The 22,924-nt window shown below is 41.7% G+C and overlaps 1 protein-coding gene across 4 annotated transcripts in view; it reads right to left on the bottom strand.

Moving 5' to 3' along the window:
- The window catches only part of SMPX (small muscle protein X-linked), a 40,993-nt gene that overhangs the window by 9,185 nt on the left and 8,884 nt on the right, over positions 1-22,924 (bottom strand). For all 4 annotated transcript variants that reach the window (XM_074604972.1, XM_074604982.1, XM_074604990.1 and 1 more), the window contains exons 3-4: positions 22,768-22,857; positions 18,686-18,839 (exon numbers count right to left, since the gene is read on the bottom strand). In XM_074604972.1, coding sequence (XP_074461073.1) covers positions 18,699-18,839; positions 22,768-22,857 — 231 coding nt within the window. In that variant the 3' untranslated portion in view covers positions 18,686-18,698. The remainder of the gene's footprint in view (positions 1-18,685; positions 18,840-22,767; positions 22,858-22,924) is intronic.

Raw genomic sequence — 22,924 nt, 5'->3', positions numbered from 1 at the left:
TCATAGTAAGGTTTGTGCATGGACTCCTGGTTGAAGCCAGCTGAAACAGCAACTTGGCTTCTTTACGTTCTATACATCAGATATTTTTTAACTTTCTAAAGCAAATTTCTAAGTATTGTGTAAGTACAGAAGCCTATCAGTTCCCCAACGGACCATTTCCCATTAGTTGCCATTGGATTAACCATGTAACAATAGTAAAATCCAGTGATTTGGATGGTTCAGCTAGTATCTAGGGCAGTTGTTACCCAAAAGGAAAAAATTCTTTAAAAATTTTTTTGGCAAGAGACTTGTCCTTCACTTATCCAGCTGCAGACATCTTCTTATCTTGAGAAGACAACAGTGCAGCTGGCCCACTCAAATTATAACATCTTGAAGTTTTTCTCAAGTAAGATGCTTTTTCTTCCCTCAAACCTCCTTCCTTGCCATGGACCATAGAGCCAACCAGAGGTGGCAGCTCTCCAAGGGCCCAAGCCATGTTTTGCATGGCAGGGTCCAACATTTGGGAACCTGTGGGAGCCCTTCTGTCCAGGGGCTTCAAGGATCTGACTTCTGAGGACAATCTCTGAAACCCTTAGAAATTATGGGCTGACCCCAGGTTTTGGCATCTCCAAGCTTCCAGCTGTGGATTTGCAGTAAAAATCAGGCATTATATACCAAACACCGTCATTAAGGTTGTTGACGAGGAGCTGCAGTGGCTCTTTCTACCTCTGTTAATGAGAACTATGCTGCAGTACTTTTACTACCTTTTAAATTACTGCCTTCTGAAGAGAAAAAAAAGGTTTTCCTCTGTGGCGCTTTACTAAGCCCTGCTAAGTTCATGCAGACATGTGCCTATAATTATTATTTTTTGCAATTATTAATCAATATAGGGAAAAAATTGTTCTCTGAGTTCATGTTAAGTTGTTCTCGTTCACCTATACCACCTCTGCTTTAAAAGGCTTTTGATTCCCAGTGCAGGCATCACTCGAGGGCTGGGTCCCCTTTTTAAGGTATCATCCTGATCGTATTAGCAAGGACACCCAAATAGACTGCTAATGAAGCCAGGTGACTTTAAGAGCTTAAGTAGTAAAAAATTTATGGCAACTGAGATTAGAAAAGGATTTCCAGGACAGTTTAGTTTTATTTCATTTTCATTCCCCATAATAGCAACTCAGATTCTCAAGACAAAGGCTAACAGAGGCTGTGAAACTTCAGGAATTATTGTCATAGCAAATTCATCAGTGAGGAAGCCAAGGCCCAAGAGCTGATCCTGCAAAGTGCTTATTACCTCCTTCAAGGTGCTACAAATCCTATTGATTTCTCCAGTGATAACCAAAATCACTTAGCAGCTTGCAGGCACAGGGCGAAAAATAGCCAGTAGAAATGCACCTGGGTGGTGATGCACCATGAAATTTAAAAGATGTTTCTAGCTCCCCTTCTGAAAAAAAACAACCCCTCAGACTGGTAACTGTGATGTCTACAGGACAAAGATACAGGCAGAAGGGGCCAGACTAAGCACTATTAGAAATAAAATGATGATTCATAAGACTTTCAGCACAGAAAAAAAAGCAGCAATAAAAATCAACTACTAAAAAAGTGCAAAAACCCGTGGCATTTGAAACAACAGGACATCTTTGTTGTAGTGAGTGTGACGAAGGCTCTGTAAGGAAGCACTCATTGATGCAATATGAAATGCACCTGCTGAGAGTTAATTGCATGACTGGGGCTTCTCAACCAGGATGTGTCTCTGAAAGCAAAGTTTCCAGCTAGGAGAAAATGTATATGGTGGTGAGTGCTCTTGCCGCAAAGACTCCCTACAGTCAGCGCTTGGTAGCCCACCACAGAGATAACTGGCGGGGGGGAAGTGCCTTGCAGGTGTCTGCGGCTAAAGTACAAGAGGCAAGAACACAATAACTGGTACTGTGCTGTGTAACCTGGATTAAACACAGTCAAATTATTATAAAGTGAAAAACCTTGTTTGTTCGAAAAGTGACTTATGAGTGCGGGCCCCAGAGCCTTTGGGTTGTACCATGACCTCGCTCACCACAAGCATTATGGCTCTGGAAAGTCAAACCCTCTCATGTCCCACATAGGGCAGCACAAGCAGGGGGACCAAACGCGTTTTGCACTTCTCAAAACCTTGCTGCCTGCTCTCGTGACAGTCCCATGCACTTCGGTGGAAGCTTCACCCCACCAGCCTCGCACATGCCTTGGCCAGGTAGTTGGCTCAGAGTGACCTACAGAGAGCTGCATGGGCCTGCCAGCACCAGGAACTCTGCCCAGGAGGACGTTTGGTGTGGCATCTCGCAGCCCTGTAAATCCTCAGTCAGTAGCTCAGGCTACACAATTTTGTAACAATCTTAATGGCCTTTGTCTGCACCAGACAGGTAGTGTCAAGGCTCTGAAGACACTGAACAACAGGTGTCAGAAATACTTAGAAATGTTGTTTGTTATTCGAGGTGGACAGGAAGCTGGGAATCTAACAGAAGAAAGCTACTCGCAAAAAGTGCCCGATTTAGTTTAAAAATTTTGATTCTTTCTCAGGAAATTGAAAATCCCCAGATGCTCTGGGCTTTTCTGTGAAAATTCAGGCCACCCAGATTCATTTTTCTAGGAAAATTGTTGATTTGGGGAGGCTGAAATTCGGAGAAATGTGACTTTATTTTTACTAACATTGTTATGGTAGGGTAAAGACTCTTCCAGTTGAATCCTTTCAGCAGTCTTATTGTAGTCCCTCAAGCCGTGCAATAAAAGGCATTGTGGGAGTGGGCTATCACCCTCAAGATCATGCTGTTTCACGCCATATGAACTCTAAAATGCGTAACAGTGCTACATAATTAAATGACGAGCAATGATTTTCAAGTAAGTTGTTTTAGCCCACGAAAGAGATTCTGGAAGAAGGCATTTGCCTTGGACTTCTTTTACGCTGGCACTTCATTTGGTGCTAGCTCTCCAATCAAATATTAAAGCTTCACTCTAAATTATGTACAAAACTTTCTCACAAATCTGAAGGCAACATATCACACAGCAAAATGTTTCTGCTGGAAAGGTTCTCTGATTTCACACCTGAATGCTCATGTCTTTTGTTATTGTCATGCTGGCTGCCACTTAAATACTCCTGATAAGTTGGCATTTCCTCCAGAGATGCATGCCCAGGGGTAAGCAACACTGCTTGGCGTCTGCGTGGTTTCCACATACTGTTTAGAAAGTTATTTGTATTTTTTAAATAAAAAATTGTAAGCAAGAGATTTTGAATTTTTATTTTGCGGGAGGTGATAGAGTTGCAGGGGCAAAGGCTGCGGGAAGTGAAATATCTGGCACGTTGCTGGTTCCTGTGGAGTCCACAATTACGTGCCCTCACTAATGGCATTTCTGAAGTGCCATTGGTCTTTGTTGCCCACTGACATTTGTGGAGCGAATGGCTTTTTCCTTTTCAAAAAAAGTTGAGGAACTGAATGACAAAAAGCACATATTAAAACACTATTAAGTTGATAAATGACTCACATAACCATCAGTTAATCAGATAAGATGGAACACTTAGCCTAATAGTGGTTATTCATATTCAAAAGTTAAGTTATAGGTACCAAATTTTCTTTCCCCTATACTTAAAGTGAGGTAGGTTACTTCAGAGACACGCTGGTATGTACAAAAGATGAATCGGCATTACTGTGTTAGTTTGTTATAAATTGTAGTTTTCAGGTAGCACAATATAAGGCTGTCTGTACAGTATGTTAATTCATCTGCACCAATGAACACATAAACACTCCCCCTTAAAGGCTTCCGTACTGCCTGTTTTTTCAGTTCCTACCAGATTTTAACATTGTCTGGACACTTTTATTTCATTATTCTTCAGAATTCACATATCCTCCAGGATCTTCCTCTAGCTCTGCCATTCATTTCTTGTTGCAAGTACTCTTCATCTCTCATGCAACTTTAATGTTTCAGGGAAAAGGTCTAAGCATTAGGTGTTAACTTGTTAGACTTTCAATAGCTGTGTGTTCAAACCTTGGCAAGGCAGACTTTGTCTTTCATTTGCCCCTGAAAAAAATGTGCATTTCATGCTGGTTTTGGAAAGGACTATGTCAAAAAAGTGTTTTATAAACCAGTCTGATCATGTGTCTCCTAAAGGTAATTGAATTTTGGTGCCGTTTGTGCAGACGTAATTTGGGATTAAAGCTATATATATTTATATCATGACTGTTTATGAATTTCAAATTCCAGGGCAATGAACCTAGAAGCAAACAGCATCTTGGTGTAATGCAAACACAATCTTTCTTCCTTCAGTGGAGCAAAAGGGGAAAATGACAAGAGAATTACTAGGTTGGATAATTACAGGAGAAAAAGTCAAGTTTGCTTGATTTGTTGTTTGAGAGTTGGCATGGGCTGAGGCTGCCGAAGTTTATTTAAAATGCAATGAGCTTTTGTACCTTAGAGTATGCCAAGAGTCAAACTGGTCCAACATTTTCTGGTGGAACATTTCTCTACTGGGAAAGGTTTATGCTTTGAAAGTGTAACTTTTTATGGAAACATCTTGCTTTCAGCAATTCTCCTGATGCAACATGGAACATTGAGCATGACTGATCTGGGCAGTTTCTTATCAGCTGCCGTGCTGGCTCCCCGGCAGGCTGCCAACAGGCTGGTGTAGCTCTTTGACAGGGGTTTCCAAGGGCCGACAATTTCAGGTCTGCCAGACTTGGAAACCCTAATTCCTGCTCAACACTCCTGCCATCCAGAAGTTGCTGGAGACAGCTAGTTTCTCAAATTAGGAGAGAAATACTCCGGCTTTTTTAAAACTCTAAATAGTATGGTTTTACTCCAGCTATTCCTGCACCTTTGAGGTCCAGCTGTGCCCAGCTCTGCAGTATAACATCAATTGGCACGTCCAAACCGGTTCCACAGCCTTCGCTTCTTCTCAGTCTCCTGCTGCATTGATCTCTACCTTCATTCAGGTGTCTGATGCCAAACACTCGTACGCCCCATCTCCCACAGACTTAAAGACTGGATCATGAGACATTAAAAAAAAAAAAATCCAAATACATTTTCTAATAATTTAATTTCCTTCTTGGCGATTCGACCATGAGGGTTCACTTCTCTCCATTTTTCTCTGCCACTGCAAGGTTCTTTGTAAACATCCCACAATGAACGGGTCGGAAGCCAAGCCCCACGCAGATGCTAAGCAATACTCACACATGTAATAATAATTTAAAAAACCCTGTCCAGTCCAAAGTGATTTCTAGTACACAATAAGACATAATTCATGACACAACAACTTTGAGACAAAGGGAGGCACAGGGAAAAGGCAACTCCTTTATATTGGGTATAATAATTAGCAGACTTACAATAGGAGCTGCTTGGCTGATGACACACAGCAACAACTATTATTTTCCTGCAATAAGCTTCCTGAGCCATCTCAGGACAGTATTTTGAAAGCGTTTAGCTGGTTAAACATGCAAACCCCCTAGGAATTAGGCACTTAACGTTTTTCTGGGAAGCCGATGAGGTACCTATCTACATTTTTACAGAGCTTGAAGTATTTTAAAAGTCTGCCCTCTAGTTTCCCTGAAGAGTTACTGTCACGGTTCAGTATTTAGATATATGTTTTGACTGTGATTTGTCTCAGTGTAACAATTATTTCCCCTTCTTTCCCATTAAAAAATAATAATAAAAAAAACCTCACCCCTTCCCACTCCAAAAAAAACCTCCACTAACAACCCAGGGTGTAAAGCAAGTAGATTCAGCGTTAACCCTTTGGGCAACGTTCTGTACTAGAATCATAAGAAGAGTTAGTAAAATCACAATTTCATTTGAAAACTAAAGCTTTGAAAAACAAAAATACCCTTTATTAATGACAAACCCAGTGAGCACAAGAAGAGAAATGATTGTCGGAAAAGACTCTTTTGCACTTTAGCAGTTCCCATGGCTGAAGGAGCCGCAGGACAGACTGTTACTACTGAGAAGAGGGTGGGGGAAGTAAAAAGGCACATTTCTGTGGTAGCCAGGGAAACCCAGAGGGCAGCAGCACGGGATACCTGCTTCTGCTATTGCAGTGAAAGGGAAAAAATACAGCTGGTTAACTTACACAAGTCCTTTTTGTACAGAGGGAGGTGATGCCCTGCTGCCTTTGCTGGTAAAGACAAGAAGCTCCTTGGCACTTAAAACCCAAGTAACCCTTGCCCAGCGTGGTGCCTTCTCCCTCCTCCCACTCCGCTGTGCCCGGGGGCTGAGGCGAGCCCCCCAGCTGGAGTGGGGATGGACGGCTGGCCGGACAGATGGATGGACGGATGACCATCCTGCCAACGCTCCTCCGCTACCACCTGCTGCACTCGCCACTTCAAAACTAAACTACTATAAAAGTTACCGAGAGAGAATCATCCCCTTTTGCTTCAGCAGCTGCCTAGAGCTAAACCCCAGTGAGGGCTTTGCCCAGATCTCAGGTTTGTTTGAAAGCCCCAGCAAAGGGACATAGCTTGGCTGTAATTTCAGCTTTTTGGGGATTTTTCAGGGATTTTCCTGGCACTCAGGCAGTTTGAAGCTCTGCAAGGCAAACGGCACTGCTCCATGCTGCTGCTCTTCAGCTGAAAGAGAAGATGTGCCCAGAGATGCCCGTCAACTGAGGCGGTGTTTAGTGGTCCTCGCAGATGTGCGAAGGCTGGGTAGGTTATTTCTCCTCTGCTGTGAGCTCCTCCGCCGTGTGGCTCCCCACTTTTGTATGGTGGGAACAAGGATGGGGAGTGTGGGGATGATGGGGCTGGGGCAAGCCAAATGCTGCTGCTCCTGAAGCAGTACCCGTCACTAAGCTCTCTCAGATTGATTTCTTTGCTTTTAATGCATTAGCAGCAAGCTCTGTGATCTTGGAGACACTGAGAACGGGCTCCCCTCCAAGCAAGAAAATGGAAATCTCAGCTGTCTCTATTTGGGTAGCGATATCCAATTTATTCATTATGAATTCTGCCTCTTCTGCCACCTTACCCAGGCTGCACTGCAAATAGCCCACGTTTGACTCTCTGTGCTAGTTAACAGTTTCTAAAAATGCGACTTTCTCCTGGTCATATGGCTGCTTCTCAACAGAATTCATAATGTATGACTGAGTGTTGTTCCATATAAATATAGTGTACATCTGATATGCCTACAGATAATATCATAGCACGATTGAACCGTGATTAATCGTGGTACTATTCATCCACCTGTTCTCTTCCAATATAACTCTGGCATGTGCAATAAAAAGAGCGGGCCCGAGACAATGGTTACATCTCTGCAAATATAGTCAGAGAAGAGATGGAAGCTGGCTATGGTTTTATTTTCAAAATATTCAAATCAGGACAAAGATGTCTCTCTGCACTTTGAGAACACTTTTTCTGAAATGCTTAGCACTTCATATGAAGCAAAATACATTGAAAAAATACAGCAAACAGGAGGAAAAGGAAGGATGGTAAGAAAGTGGTTGCTAACTGTCAAAACCCAGCATAGTCTTTCCCTAACCCACATTCTCTGCAGCCTCTTCTGAATATTTAACCCTCTTGTCCTGGATTTCATGGCCTCCTTGCCATGGAAAAGTGTCTTAATCATCTCAGGAAATTTGACAGCCGTCTTGTCCATAACCCAGAGGATCTCTTCAGAGATGGATAAGCATGAAGGCAAGACATCACACTCAGGCTGCTCATTTAACTTGACATGTAACTGACTGTATTAGAAAACTGTGTATCCTGACATCTGCTCCATGCAGGATATGCTTATCACATATCTTGCTCCTTCAAAGCTACTGCAGGTAGCGTGGTAATTGTCTCTGCTTTGGAAAGTGTATTGTCGAGTCGTTTAATAGTTGATACATACAGCTACAGTACACATGAAGTTCTTTCACATCAGTAACCACTACATATATGTTGTGTTTATAGGGTTTTGCCATTTACTGGAGCTCCAAATGTAAGCCCTTTTTTTTCCCATGGAATAAATAGATGCATAAACATAACGAAGGCATTACAGCATGTTGTCTGTACAAAACTGTTCTGCTAATACTTGACTTTGCGATCTGTGGCAGGCGAGCATTTAGAAATGAGGTATTAGGATTGAGTGGTAGATACATGGGGGAACTAAACTTTCCCTTGATACCCTGTTTCACGACACAAAATTGGTTTTTGATTAAACAAACCAAAAAGAAATAAAAAGTATATATTCCACAGAGAAACGGGGAAAAGGTGAAAGGAATCACCTGCTGGTAAAAAACATGTATCCAATACCAATTACTTTGGTTGTGAATTTGCACCACCATCCTGATCTACAGTTTCTGCAGAAAAGATTTGTTTTACTCAGCTCGGCAGAAGGGCCCTTCTCAGAATGTACATGTAGCAGTTCCTGCTGGAGCACTCGCACAGCTGTATCAGTACGAGTCCTGGATCTGACTGCCGAGGGACAGAGGCCCATTCACTCTTAACAATGAACAATACGCAATTTGCATATTCACATTTGGAGTGGGATTTTGAGAAGCACTTAAGCGATTTAGGAGCATGGTTCCCACTGAGTGGCAATGGGATTGTGCTCCTTAGTGCTGGGCGACAGAGTCCCAGGGATTTAGACGCCTAAAGTGCAAATGGGACATAGATGCTTAACTCCAAAACCGTGGTCCAACTACACCGTAACCTCAAGCTGTGCTCATCCCCATCTACAAATACTGCTCAGCTGAGTACCAGGGGGACATAGAACCCTGAGGAGCACCCAGAAACTCAGTGGGTTCCCACAGAGACCTTCCTCCTCAACACCTACCTAATTGCATCAGGCTTCGTGCAAAATCACAGCAGCAGCTACCCTGGTTTCTTTTAAAGCACAGCTTGAGGAAACTGTTGCCACACAAATTAGCCTTTAGACAAGGTACACAGCAATCCACAGGCTAAGGCACATGGAAGCGGGTTTCCCTCCTGCCAGCTGAGCTGCACATTGCTAAGCCGCCGTCAGGCTCACTTGTCTACAGATTAATTTTAATTCATTTCTGCACAGCAGCCTAGCTTTAGCTCAAAGTCTAGAAAGGGTCCCCCCTGCCAAGGCAGTCTGCAGTCTCCAGGGAGGCAAGAAATGTGAATTTTAATCCCTTTGAGGAGAAGAAGGAATTGACCTGCGTTATTCATGCATCCTGGCTGGGTATGTGTGATAATCGCTGAGCCAAGGCAGAAGGGAGGGGCCACCAGCATGTTCCTTCTCTTGCATGTTTTCAAATTGTTCTTCTTGTTTTTAAAAAAAAGTAGTCAGGTGCAAATCTGGAGGAAACGGTTCACAGTGTAAATCCAGTGTGAGGGGAAATGGCTCCTGGCTCTACTCAGGACACTGATGAAGCCACAGAGAAGACAACCTGATTGCTTTAATTCTTTTCTATTAGATGTATCTAAACAGCTCTCCACACAAGCTTTACAATGCTGCTTGCAGAAGTGGCTCAAGATTTCTTAACAGTGTACGGAGCGCCATCTTCCTGAGATGGCAGAAGAGTGAGTTTCTGCAGGGCAGAAGGTTTCTGAATGGACCTGTGTGATCAGAGACACTGGGGACTATGGGTGACACAGGGGTCTCCACCCCACTTTCTTCTCTCTGTAACCTTGTATGTCTCCATACAGCCAGTTTCCTCTTGGAAGGGTCCAGGACTTGTCCCTGAGCAACACTAGTGCACGCTGGCAGGGGAAGACAACACTGACCTTCATCCGGGCCTTGAGACACAGCAATCAAGGTCATAGGCTCTGGGCCACCTATTCTCCACTCCTGTCTGCCTACCCCCAGAGTCTGGGGCACTTCATCTCCCCTCTTAAAAGGTGATGCCAGCCAGCCAGTAGGTGTTTAACAGAAGGAAGAGTCCAGGCAGTTGTATCCACTGGTAGATCATGCAAGAGGATCATCTCCATGGTAAAGAAAGACTTTGGGAGACACAGAGCTTGTAGTGCCTCTCTGAGGCAAATGAGTATGACGTGGTGTAATGCATGTTGCTGCCACCCTCCATGGCTACCAGAAACAGCTGCCTGCATCACTCTGCCCAAAATGTATTTCATCCCTGTGCTGTTAATAAAATCCCAGACACTGGTGAGGGACGTGAAGAAACACTCCATTGGCTCAAGGCACTCTAATGCCATTGCACATGATTTTCATACCACGGGCTTGCCTTGATGGAAATGGTTAGATGCCAAAACTCTCACTGCAGGTGGAGTCCCAAGGACTTGACTTTGCTAAAGGGTGGTCAATCTTCTGCTCAAAAATGAGGCCTCTAGCCTCCGGTCAGCACAAGCTTCTCTGGGAGCCAATCTCCAGTCACCTCTATGGCATCTATTAAGGTAAGGCGTTGAGGGAGTTGGATCTAATTGCTCTATTTCTCATCCTGCCTTAGTGAAACAGATTTCTTTAATTTCAACCAAACTGCAGATAACTTCACACTTGGACATGTGACCAAGTCGTCCCATGACCCAGCAAGCTACTGCTTGTCAGCTGAGCTGTGGTCTTTGGCCAGGTTCAACCTCTTATTCTCTATACATGTGAAGCAGAACATGAACACCTTCACTGAGGTTTCTACTGGTTTGTCAAAGACTTTGAAGCATGCATGTCCTCAACGGTGACTCAGGTGAAGTACCTTGACAGACAACACTTAGCTGCTCCTTAATTAAGCAGCACTGGTTTGCCCCAGAAGTAATTGTTCAAGTATATAATAGCAAATCCATCCCATGCCAGACTTGAGAATAAAAAAAAGAAAAGCATATATAGAATGGGAAGGACCGCAATACTACATAATTTGGTACTTTTGGAATGAAGGTCTTAAACTAAAAAACAGGGTACATGTGAGATATACTCATCTGAATTCAATTTACTTTCAGCAAAATGGATTGAAAAACTGAAAATATGCCTCTTGTCTTCACAGAGAGAGCTCTTCTTGAATTGAGAACTAAAAGGGAAAAAAATTACATTTTTTTCCAAAATAAACACTTCCATTCAAACCCTGAGGAGACAGACCAAGTCAAGATCAATTCAACTATTTTCAGACAAAAACACAAAACAAAGGAAACTGAGAAATTCAGAAGTAAGACGTCTGAGATCCTTAATTAAATGCTAAATTAAGGTCTGAGATCCTTAATTAATTACAGGAGAGGACATACTCTCTGCTGGTCTCCGACAATCTTTGGGAAGGATACTGCACTCAGGAACAGCATGATTTGCAAACACAGAAACAACTGGAGGTTTGCTTTTCCTTGTATTCTGCCTATCTCAGCTCAAATATTTGGTTTCAAGTCTTCGGATTTGTATTTTCTTCCATTTCAGTACACGCTTTGTGTTGGTTTCATCTTATATATAAAGGCAGCACCTTTCAAAGCCTTGAAACAACACCATCTAGTTATTGTCATCATCCTTCCCTCAGAACAGGAGCAGTTTGGCTTTGGGGGAAGTTTTTTGTTCTTTGACATTTCCTCAGCAAAAGCAATTTTGCCAGACCCCGCTCTCTCCTCCTGCGCACCAGTATTGCTGCTACCACCGCCGTTACAATGCACTAACACGGCAGCGGACGTGGGCCGGTTACCCTGCTTCTCCCGGGCTTCATTTGCTAGAAAGCGGGGCAAGTACGGCCATCACCCGCTTCTTCCCTAAGTGCATTCACGGCCGCCGCTATTGTGTGCTCCAAGATTACGTTTCTGCACCATGAAAGGCTCTCTAAGGCCGTGCAGGAGGAACAGCAATTTTAAGTCGAGGTTGGCTCCGAGGCAACAAACAGGAACAAAGACCCGGGAGAGCTAAAAGCTGAAGGACGCAATTTGGTTTTTATCAGTTGAATGACGGAATTATTAAATTAAAAGCAATGTTATGGCAACTTTACCAAAGTGGGGGGGTAAGTTCTGAGCACCAAGTCTGAGGGGTTTATTCTGCTTTTACTGAATCCATGTCTGTACATGGGGCTCAGTCATTTGTGGTCAGAAACAAATACAGCCATACTAATATAACCACTAAATGGAGGGAGAGAAAACCAGACTTTGTATTTGTTCCCAAGTTCAAGTAAAGGTTAGTTCAGCTGAGTTTCCTTTCAACCAGCTACACCCTGCAGCAAATCAAGTGTGAAAAATAAAGTATGACCAACACTGAGAGTAAAACCAATACATATTCCTGTAGGAAATGCTTATTTATCCCGTGCAGTTTGTTCTGTTAGTGCATGGAAATACAGTGTATTTGAGACTGCTGCCGCAAGTCAAAGGGGAATTAGCAGGTTAAAACAGGAGCAGACAGGGACAGCAAAAGCCAGTAACATAGAATCAGAGAATCACAGAATGGTAGGGTTGGAAGGGACCTCTGGAGATCATCTAGCCCAACCCCCCTGCCAGAGCAGGGTCACCTACAGCAGGTTGCACAGGAACGTGTCCAGGCGGGTTTTGAATGTCTCCAGAGTTGGAGATCTGCAGCATAATATGTCCTCGGTAGTGTTGCTGACTGGGGCAACAGATGTTGGGATCACCGTAATTGTGGGCTCTGCCTATATATGACGTTCTACCTATATACCATGAGCTCTACCATTATACAATGCTATTTATTCTCAGAAGGACTTTGCAACCGAGTGTGGAATAGAGGCAGCCTTGGCACTAAAAAGAGCTATGCTTTTCAAAACAAGGCAGATGAGGAACAATTAGGTGGCTGAAGCAGGCCTCGTCCTAAGTACAGAGTAGGGCTCCTCTCACTTGCAGATGGCCTGCTCCCAGACCGGGATCACAAAGCTCGTGCAATAGCAAGCTGTCTCTGCAGGAGATGACAAAGTACAGTGATGCAGTAATTTATGTGGTTCTTGAGCACAAGGCTGTGAAAACATAATTAGGTAGTCTTTTATCAAATGAAACGAATAAAAACTATAAAACAAAATGATGAGGCACTAAATTTAGAAGAGAATTCATTTGATTATCACATCAGAGCTGTGATATTTCAGATCATACTGTCAGCTTAATTGGCTACAATTTATGTAGATTTGATAAAACTATCTGAGCTGTTAATAACGTAGGAAGTTGCACTTCACGCATTGAAAAGCGGTTAGCTTTTTTACTCTGATGTAGGCACTTGAAAACCTTTGTGCTGAACACGTTTTGAACTGCACAAGGTTAGAGAGACAGGAATTACTTATTATTTTGGGTTCCTGATGACGCCTGCCATTACAGCGTCTGATGCTGCAGGCACACCTCAGGCTGGCGGGACAGTTCCCAGGTACAGAGGAACAGCATCGCTCTCATCTCGCTCCTAACCCTTTAATAGTGGTCAGTACTATCTCTTTTCCACACTTCAAACGGTTCCTAATGTCGGGGGTTCCCTGGTTACCGGGGTTTATATGCACGTGCCTTGGGGTAAGAGCCATTTAAATCACAGGACCTTCTCTAAATACCAGGATCTGTTCACACAGTAAACAACTGAAGTTTTAGAGATTCCTGATATCCTATTCTGGGATTTCCAAGAGGAATACATTCCAGTGGTACTTATTGTTCAATGCTGCAGTTCATACATACTACCTCTTAATACATATAACAGAGATAAACAAGAAAAAGCCTGCTGACTGTATCCCATCTTCACACTTCACCGATCCCTCCACAGCTGTTATCTTCAGGAGGCCTTCTGCCTTTCTGAGCTTCATTTGAGGGAAATCACCCCAGAAATTACATCCAACAGAGGGAATTGACTAAAAAGTTTAGTCCTTACAAAATTCTGACATGAACAGCATGGATGGGAACATAGGGGTTTCTATATAAAAGACTCTGACAATAAAAGTTCAGAACCAAGTAATCAACAGAGTGATCACAGGAAAACAGTTATTGAATAGCAGTGAGTCTTTATCTTTTAAGAAAAAAAAAAGGAGAATTTTCATCTTTCAAAGAAAATACATGAAACTTTCTCCCAGAAACTGTCAGTTCTCACTCAGGACTGGGGCAAAGATTTTTGGGACCAAATTGCTAGTGTCAGAAGTATTTTATTACTATAAGGGCATTAATATTTCAAAGTGACAGAAAATTCTTCTGTCTGTGTGTAGAGGTCTGTTCTTCTCTACGTGTCTGCAAACTGTCTTGACTATGGCAAAGGTAGAGGAGTAAATAACATGCTCATGTTCTAAAAATTAGTAGAGAGTTCTTGGAGTTATTACTTTGTGCTTGCCTCTTCCAGCAATATAAACGCTCTGCTTGAAGACACAGTTTGGAAACAAAATACTTTTTTTTTTTTCATAATTTATATTTTGAAAAAATACAAGAATTTTGCTTCAGAGAAAAATGCTTTTTGATTTTTCAGTGTTTGTTTTGAAGTTATTAGAGGCAGTTTTCAAAACCCCCAAAACCAATCTTTTCCTAACTAGTTTATGTAAAATCATTTGTTGTTTGTAAGGATATGCCCTGGTGTTAACTCAGTAAAATCAACCTCCTAACGCATACCTTCAAGTTTTTTTAGGCATCTAGAAGGCAGAGTCTCTCCAATCTGCTTTCCTCCTCACTTCCACCATTCAACAAGAGAAGGAGAAGAAAATCTCTCCTTGACTTGGAAAGGCCTGAGGAATGGTGTGCTGGGGGCTTACCACAGCATTTCCTCAGTGGTGGAGAAGAGACTCAGTTCACGATGGACAGCTGCAGGCCATGTTAGAGCCAATGAACTAAATTTTTACTTCTGAACACAGAAACTCCGGGAAGAAAAACATTAATAACTTTTTTCGCCCAAGGAGAAAATATGATTCCAAAGGTTCCTCTAATATTAAATTATGCCCTGGGGATTCCAGTTTTCTCTTTGAAAAGAAATTTCTAACTCTTCTGTTTTAAAGTATGAAAGCATGCCATAAGTAGACTCACAAAACCTGGAAGGCAAACCAAAAGAACCTTAAACGTGCTGTTAAAAAATCCTAAACACCTTCAACTACCTAGTTTCTTAGGACAATTTCACAAACAGAAGTGACCTGGTAAAATTGATGGCTGGCCATAAAATCCCCAAGTGGAACTCTGGGGAACTCTGAACCAGAGACGGCGGGATGGTAGGAAACCAAGGATAGGAAACCACAAGAAGTACTTTGAAATGAACACAGGCCAAACAGTGAGTGGGTCTGGGGGTGGCCTGTCACTGAGCAGCACTGAAAAGAGCCTGTCTCCATCCTCTTTGCACCCTCCCTTCAGGTACTGACACATTGATGAGTTCCCCCTTGCGCCATCTTTGACTTTTTCAGAAGGGTCCTGCAGAAATGTTTGCAGCCCATGCTCCTTCTTCACCCTGTTGTTCCCATTACAGCTAAGGAGACTTGAGCTCTTGACCTACCTTGGCATCCTCTGGATGTAAAATTCCTTTCTTTCATATGAGGGCTTCTTGGGCTTAACCAAAAAACACATTTTCTTAAAACTGGGGGGGCTGTTTGAAGAGCTCACAGCATGTCAGAGTCCCTCTACTAGCAAGGCACGGGATGTGTTTGCTGGACAAAATGGCAATAACTCTGCTTGCTACTCTACATCAGTGTAACTGCATCCCCCTGGTCCAGGGCAGCACAGCGGTAAGACACAACCATTGAACAGTGTGTCAGAGCAGTGACATCGAGAGATGTAGACAGCTACTGTCAACTGAGATGCAGCTTAAGAGCAGTCTATAGCATGAAACTATAATTAAAATCTGCAGTACTCAGTGGACAAAGTTATAATGTGTATTTTTAGACCAGGGTAACTGACATTTTTTTGTAAATAATTAATAGCAACACCAAGGAACACCTTGTAAGTAGGGATATAAGAGTTCTCTTCCCTAAGGGACTACTTTTTTTTTCACTTCCTCTCTCTTTCTTCCCCAAGTGATGTCAATCTCAGAGACTGCTCTACTGATAAGATTTCTCATTTTTTTGTGAGGCAGAATTCCTAATATGTTATAGAAGAGGTAATGCAGCAAGTAATACAAATCCTAAGCTGCCCTCATAAGCTTTTGCCAGCTGTTTAATCTTCTGCCCTCAAAACACAACTGCCTTGCTTCTGTAACCTGACAGGAGAACTACCACTCAGCTTCTGCAACTAAACCACCCTCCCTACTAGAGTTCCAAGTAAAGACAACATATTATCCACAGGTACCAGTGGCATGGTTTCTCACACCTTAAACAAGATAGGAACCGCCCCGGCATGGTTCAGCAACCTTCTCTGACCAAATTCTGAGTGGAACTGCAATGGGGATCCTGACAGGCACTGTTCTCCAAACACGACCAGAATGCAGTGCCAGGGGTGCTGCCCATATGTTCACAACAGACTTTTTTTGTAACTTCAAGGCAGTTAAATTTCTCTTTTTGCCTTTTCAGAAGTTCCTTCCTTAAGTATGAAAGTCTCCTTCAAGAGGAAAGGACTAGACCACTCTAGCTGAAGGTTTAGGTCCTTCAAAAGGGAGGTCCAGCATTCAGACTCCACGGCCCTTCGTGGCACATTGTAAAAAGTCTTGTTACACAAACCCCTACACTTTGGGACACAAAGTGCGAAGGGGTACAGAATGAAGGAAGAACCCAAACATGATTTACAGCAGTAACTGGTTGCAATTATATATGTTCTGAGGTGAAATGCCAGTTTGTGCTCAGGCATGTTTTCAGGTACAATCACCATACTAGATACCACATGAGATATCACGACAGTCAGCAATAAATCTCAGGAGGCTCCATTTGTCACAAATTGAATGCTTCCTACTATTAGTTATTCAATAGAACATATGTTTAGCTGATTAGCCTGTGCTATTTTATTACTATTTTATTTTGCATATGTTTTGCTCTTGTGGAGGTAGAAATGTACACATGCGAAGGGAGCAGCAAAAAAAAAAACAATTGTAGATGAAGAAAAGGAAAATGAATATACAACTCATGTTGTATATTAAAACTAGCTGTCTCAAACACATCATCTGCAGGTCTGTGGAAGAAAAAAATTCTTTACGACACAGAAGAGTATGCTAATTAGTTAATTATAGGTGATAGACCAGCAGCAGGGGATGACTACAGGAATATCTTAACTGATAAGCACTTTATGACCTTCAGTGGATCCAGCTTCATGACATCTTACTAATTATATCCCTCCCACAAACTGTTAGACTCACAACTATGACCTTAGCAAGTCTATTCATGTTTCCTGATTTGGTGAAAGAGCAAGACCAAAGATATTTAACAGAAGTTACTCTAAAGCGCAAATTACGTAGGAATGGGTTTGTAAATAATGAACCAACCTACTGTTTTGCAGGTTTCTTATTTTTGCTGATGGTTTTGCACTCTGTAAAACCGAGCATGACAACTTGGATCAAAATTAAAACAAAATTGGTGATGCTGACTTGCAATTTACTGAAACTATCTGATGAAGAAAGACAATACTAGGAAGAAATGTTAGAAATAATTGTTGTAGCTGTAAAAAAATTGGTATTTTTGACATACTTATGTATATTTTTGATACTTTTATGAGATCATGTTATAGGGTCACAGCATAACGGAAATTATCCAGAGAATTTGCAATTCTTATACCAGTTTCAGAGGGTATTTCCCACAGAGCACCACAAGAAATATAAAAATACTAAGAAAGGGAAATCCCTGAACAGTGGATATCTGAAGAGTTTATTGTACTGATGTGAGAGAGAATTCATTTCCAAACTGTGAAAACCAAAGAACGCACTCATTTATCAGTACACACTCTGCACAGGCATATTCTATTGATCATTCTTTAGAGAGCATCACATCCAAAGGATGATCAGTAACCCTTTCTTGGAGATGAAGAAAAGTATTAGCCAGATGTGAGCGTGGATTTCTTGCAAATAAAGAAAGTCTTCACTGGCTCGGCATGGTCAGTCATAAAACAATTCACTGATTATATCACATTGTATACAAGGCTACAGATCATGCCTAAAACAACTGAAGTGATGACTGACCTCTATAGGGGACAATCCTTGGATTTAGTACCATTCAAGGCTGCTGGACGTGGCAAGTGATTGGTTTACACCACAACTTTATGCCGAATTTATGCACACGCTTAGTCCTGCACTGCAACTCCCAGCCCAAAATCCTAATTTCATGGACAAAAATGATCATTAATTTCTTTAGGGCTCAGAATGTAGAACAACAGAGGCTTATTGGCCTTGTTTGAAATTAGATGGAAATAATCCCGAAATCTGCCTTGAAGTGCTGAGTATTTCCTTTTAAATAAAATAAGATGAAGTATGAGCTGTGGTGCTGGTCATAGACCAGTGGCTCAACCCGTAGGTGTCTGGTGCTGCCTCAGTGCCTGAGGGTCCCCGCCTGGTCTCCAGCTGCCGCTCCTGCGTGGCACAGATCCCCCCAAGCTCCTATATCGTATTTCTGAGCCCTGCACAGATATATAGCAAGTCCTTGGGTGCCACAAGTAGCATTGGGTATGTTTATGCGATTAAATACATGAAGCCATTAGCATATCAGTTTTGAATCACAGATTTTTAAGCTGGCTTCAATACTCCTAATAGCTGAATACGCTTTTTGTTAGGCCGGTTGGTGCGTGCCATATATCATCAGGTATAGTCTCCCACATGCTCCTTGTTTGAAACAACAGAGAATTCCAAGGATTATGAACTTTTCTTCTTATATTTTGAAATACGGAGTGTTACCTTCTTATATTTTGAAATATGGGTGTTACTCCAGGTCCTTTGAAGCAATCAGAAAACCATCTTTTGACACAAAGAGGTTTCTGGATCGGGCTGCTTCTCCTAGAGCCATGCAAAGAACCTCTCTTTTACTCACCTGCTTGTTCCAGCTACTGTTCAGCTTTGGGGACAAATTTCAGCTCGCTCTTTATGTTCTGAATCTCTGACAAGTTGACAGCAGGACCTGGAAGTTTCTTAGCTCCTGGGAGATGTTTCTTGTCTTTCTCCTCTTCTGTTGAAGCAGGAACACTCTGCACAAAAGGATATCAGTGACCTTACTGCTGCAACAGCAATCTCTTGAGCATGAGTGTAAGTCAGTTGTTTGAGGCACAGGGAAGGATGTTTTTATATTAAATACAATCCCAATGGAAATTGGAGCGGGGGAGGGCAGGAAGAGACAGGTTAATTTGTTAGTTGTTGTCTAAAATGTCTAAAAACATTCAGAAAAAAAAATTTAGAAAGTGCTCAGTGCAGAGGAATGTGGTAAATCTTTTGGTATCGAGGAAGAATTTACAGTGTCAGACCATTAGTGGAAAATTAACAGAGTGGAATACTAAAGGCAACTCTCAGGTCCTTCATATTTTAGGGAAAAGAAGCAGAAGAACCATTTTTATCATTTAATTTCTTTCAGAGTCTCACAGTTGCCGGACAATTGTGGAAGAAAACCATCATGCACTTCTGCAGCTCTGGAGAAGAGCTATGATAGTAGGTTATGGACACCAAAAGCTCCATCCAAACTCAGGTTGAGTTGATGTTTAATTTTTCTTAACCTTAGTTGTAAGACCAGAAGGGTTTTTGTCATTTTATGTTTGAATTAAGGTAGCACCTGACGGCTATTTTGTTGACACTGTAAAAAGACAAGCTAAATAACAGCACTTACACAATCGTGAGCATCTCGGCTAATTTCCCAATGGACCACAGTATTTCAGCCCTTGGTACCTCAGCTGTACTATTGCTCCTAGGTGAGGTAGAGCATGTATTTTAGACAATTTCTATTCTAGACTGAGCAATGTTTTGAAGAAGTAGTTTTCCAGTAGGGAGTTTAAGATTGTTCCAGCCTTTTCCATATTTTATAAAGCTGGCACATAGGGAGAATCATGTAGGTTTAGAGATGAATTCATATTTTACTGCAAATAGTTTCACAATGAAATTATTTTTTCTTTTTTGATTACTCTGTGGATATCCTATTGGTATGGGCTTTTTGGAGTTAATTCATTATTTAGATTTATTAGCCACCCTTTTTGGAAAGGTGTATTGACTGTGAACAGTCAATTATTAATATTTGACTTCATTTTTAAAATTCCAAAGTTATCCGTCAAATATTATTGGCCAATAAACCCCTCCTTTTTCTATTGACTAATGGACTACATGCTAAACAGGAAGCAGACTTTTTGCAATGTCAAGTAGCAAAGAACCAAGGAATTTTAGAAAACTGATATTTTCTTCTTACCTGATCTTTACAAACTTTCTAGAGATCACCAGATATAAGAAAACCAAAGCAACAACTGTATTGCATGGCTTTGTAAACTTGTATTATCTTTTCTCACTTTTTAGGTAATATGCTATTAGTTAATTCAAAATAATACTAATAACATCATACTATTGTTTCTGGTTTGATCATTTAAAATTTCGGTCATTAGTCCAGCCCCAGATACTATATACACTGTCTAATATCTATTTTAATGATCTAACATCCTGGAAGAGTAGCAAAGCACAGCAGGAGAATAAGTAAATCAATACAGAAGGTGTTTGAAGGAATGTACAAAATTGTATCAGTAGTCAAAGATGCCATCAGCTTGTATTGGTGCCTTTGACAGTTTTCTTGCACAGCTAGCTAATCTGAATAATCAGGAAAAACTACCATGCCTCAACCCCCCCAGCAGATATGGCGTTAAAAATACTGTTTCAAGCCATCTACAACACCATTCCTTCTTGTAGTACAAACGGTGCAAACTTTTACCATGTTTTGGAGACTTTGCGCTCCATAAATTGATGTTAGCTTTCCCATCTAATCTCGGGTGTGTGTTATTTATGACTGCATCCCTCTCTATATCACCCACTCTGTGCAATGCACAGCTGAGATCAGACCTTAGCCTCAGTTTTATTGAAGTCTGAAGAGTGTCTTAGATATACGACAAGAGTTACCAAATACATGCATGGAAATGCTCTGACTGAAGAAGAGTTATTTTCTGAAATTTCCAACACCTATTACTTTTGCATGTTAACATGTCTGCTCCATTGACCTTCAAAAATACACATTCCCTTCTGACTCCACCATCCCTTTGAGTAAGACCCATATTTACCTCATCGCCTTTGCCAAGGCTTTAAAATACAATGGAAAATGCTAAGCACTGTTACCAAAAGCTGTATTTGTGTAAAGCTTATCTAAAGAATCACAAGCTGTATTGCAAAACTTGACGAGATGACAAAGCTGAAAAGATAAGTCCACTGGTAGCATTTTTATTCTATTTCTATTACAAGGTCTGTTTCTGTAGTCTACTCCCATTGCTTTGGTGGCTACAAAACCAGGGACAAGAACTTTCCTTCCATAATGTCTGTTTCATATATAGTATTCACATAACCGAGAAGCAAAGCAATATTCAATTACCCAACCAAATCTAATTATCAGCGCGAGTCATTTATTTTATTTCTTAAATACCACCAGAATTCACACATGCAATATTAGTTTCTGCTTAATAACATGCATTCCTTCACCAATTTAATTACTGCAGAGAGAATACGCTTTCATTTCTCTCCAGGGAAGAAAGCCACAATATGTGTTCAAGGTCACTTTGTATGTTTGGTTTTGTTTTTTTAAAATCTTCTTAAGAAGAGTTAAGTCAAACTGTGTTTGATTTCTTCAGGAAAGTTCTGTGTAAACACAGTGCTATTTTTATCAAATATGTTGAAATTCAGAAAGAAATCAGTCAGATTTAGACAGAAAGGGAAGAATTAGCTCTTACACAACTAAACCTGAGCATTTTAAGTACCAATACCAGGTCAGAAGGAGATGATGATTCGTCCAAAACTAACCTGGCTGCTTCTTGTTTGGGGCTGAATCAGCAGCGGTGCCCCTGCAGGCCTGGAGAGACGTGGCTACCCACCTCCCTCCTGGTCCTCACGGCTCTGCTCTCTGTGAGGGTGAGACTCCCTCCAGCCACGACGGCTTGGCTTCACCCACACGGCAGCACGTCCCCCTGGCCGAGTCCTGCCAGCGGCAGCCTGGCTGCATGGTCTGAGCCTTTCCTGCCCTCGGCTCTGGGGAGCATCCCCAGCTCTGGCCCAGCAGGGCCAGTGCTCAGCTGGGGCTTGTAAATCCAAACTAAGCCGGCTGTCCAGGAAGCCATAAGCACACATCCTTACTTGCATTTTTTTCTTGTTTAGAGTATCCCGATACCTTGTTCTCCACTGTTGGTTTTAGTCCTTATTTATTATAAAACTTCACGGTAAATAAGATGCTTTAATATCATCCAGAAATATGATATCTGTGATTAATCGTAACCTTTGTGATCGATGTTGGTTAAGGTATAAATTTGACTTCCTATTCAAAACTCAGTCTTAAATAGCTCCTGTAAAATACAGGCATGCAAACACAGAATTCCATCTAAAATGGAGTATTTTCACCCTATGCCGGTAAACGGGTTCGCAATTTCTGTTTACAATTTGCAAATGTGAAGTCTTCATGTTCAGTTTGTACTTGCTGGTAAATATTCCAAAAAGTGTCAGGTTTGAAAACCTGTTCCAATATTGTTAAGCTGTATCAATAAATCCCTCTGCAGGGCAGCAGGTAGTAGTGGATTCTTCCAAAGCCTCGCTATAACTTTTTCTGCTACATCCCATCAACTCCAGTCTCGATAAATACTGCTGGTGAAATCCTGGCTGGCTTTCCTGACAGCAGATATCACCCTGCTGTTGAAGCAGAGCTACACACCTTTAAAACAGTTTAAATTCCTGTAGGTTCCTTGGCATCAAAACCAGAACAATGTATACATGAAGTGTTCAGTAGGTGGCCAGTTATTTCCATGAATGATCATGGAATCAGCTGTGTATGTTCATCTGTGTTACCTAAGATTGGTACGTAGTGCTGTAACTTGACTAAAAGGCTTTCTTCCATCAATGGCAGAGATTCTCTTGGGAGAAAAAAACTAAAAAAAAACCAACACCACCTTTTTTTCTTACCTCCTCCACTTCTTCAGGTGTAAATTCTTTTCTTTTATGAGGGTGGCCTGCACCAGGTCGAAAGGCACCCATTGGGATGTTAATATTAGCCTGTGAGAAGGAAATTATGATGCATATAATAGCGACTGACAAATAGACATGCAGTCAGTAAATGGCA

The sequence above is a fragment of the Larus michahellis genome, chromosome 1, assembly GCF_964199755.1.
Source record: "Larus michahellis chromosome 1, bLarMic1.1, whole genome shotgun sequence".
NCBI lineage: Eukaryota > Metazoa > Chordata > Aves > Charadriiformes > Laridae > Larus > Larus michahellis.
Note: the sequence above shows the minus strand (reverse complement) of the source record. Positions and strands in the feature narration are given on the sequence as shown.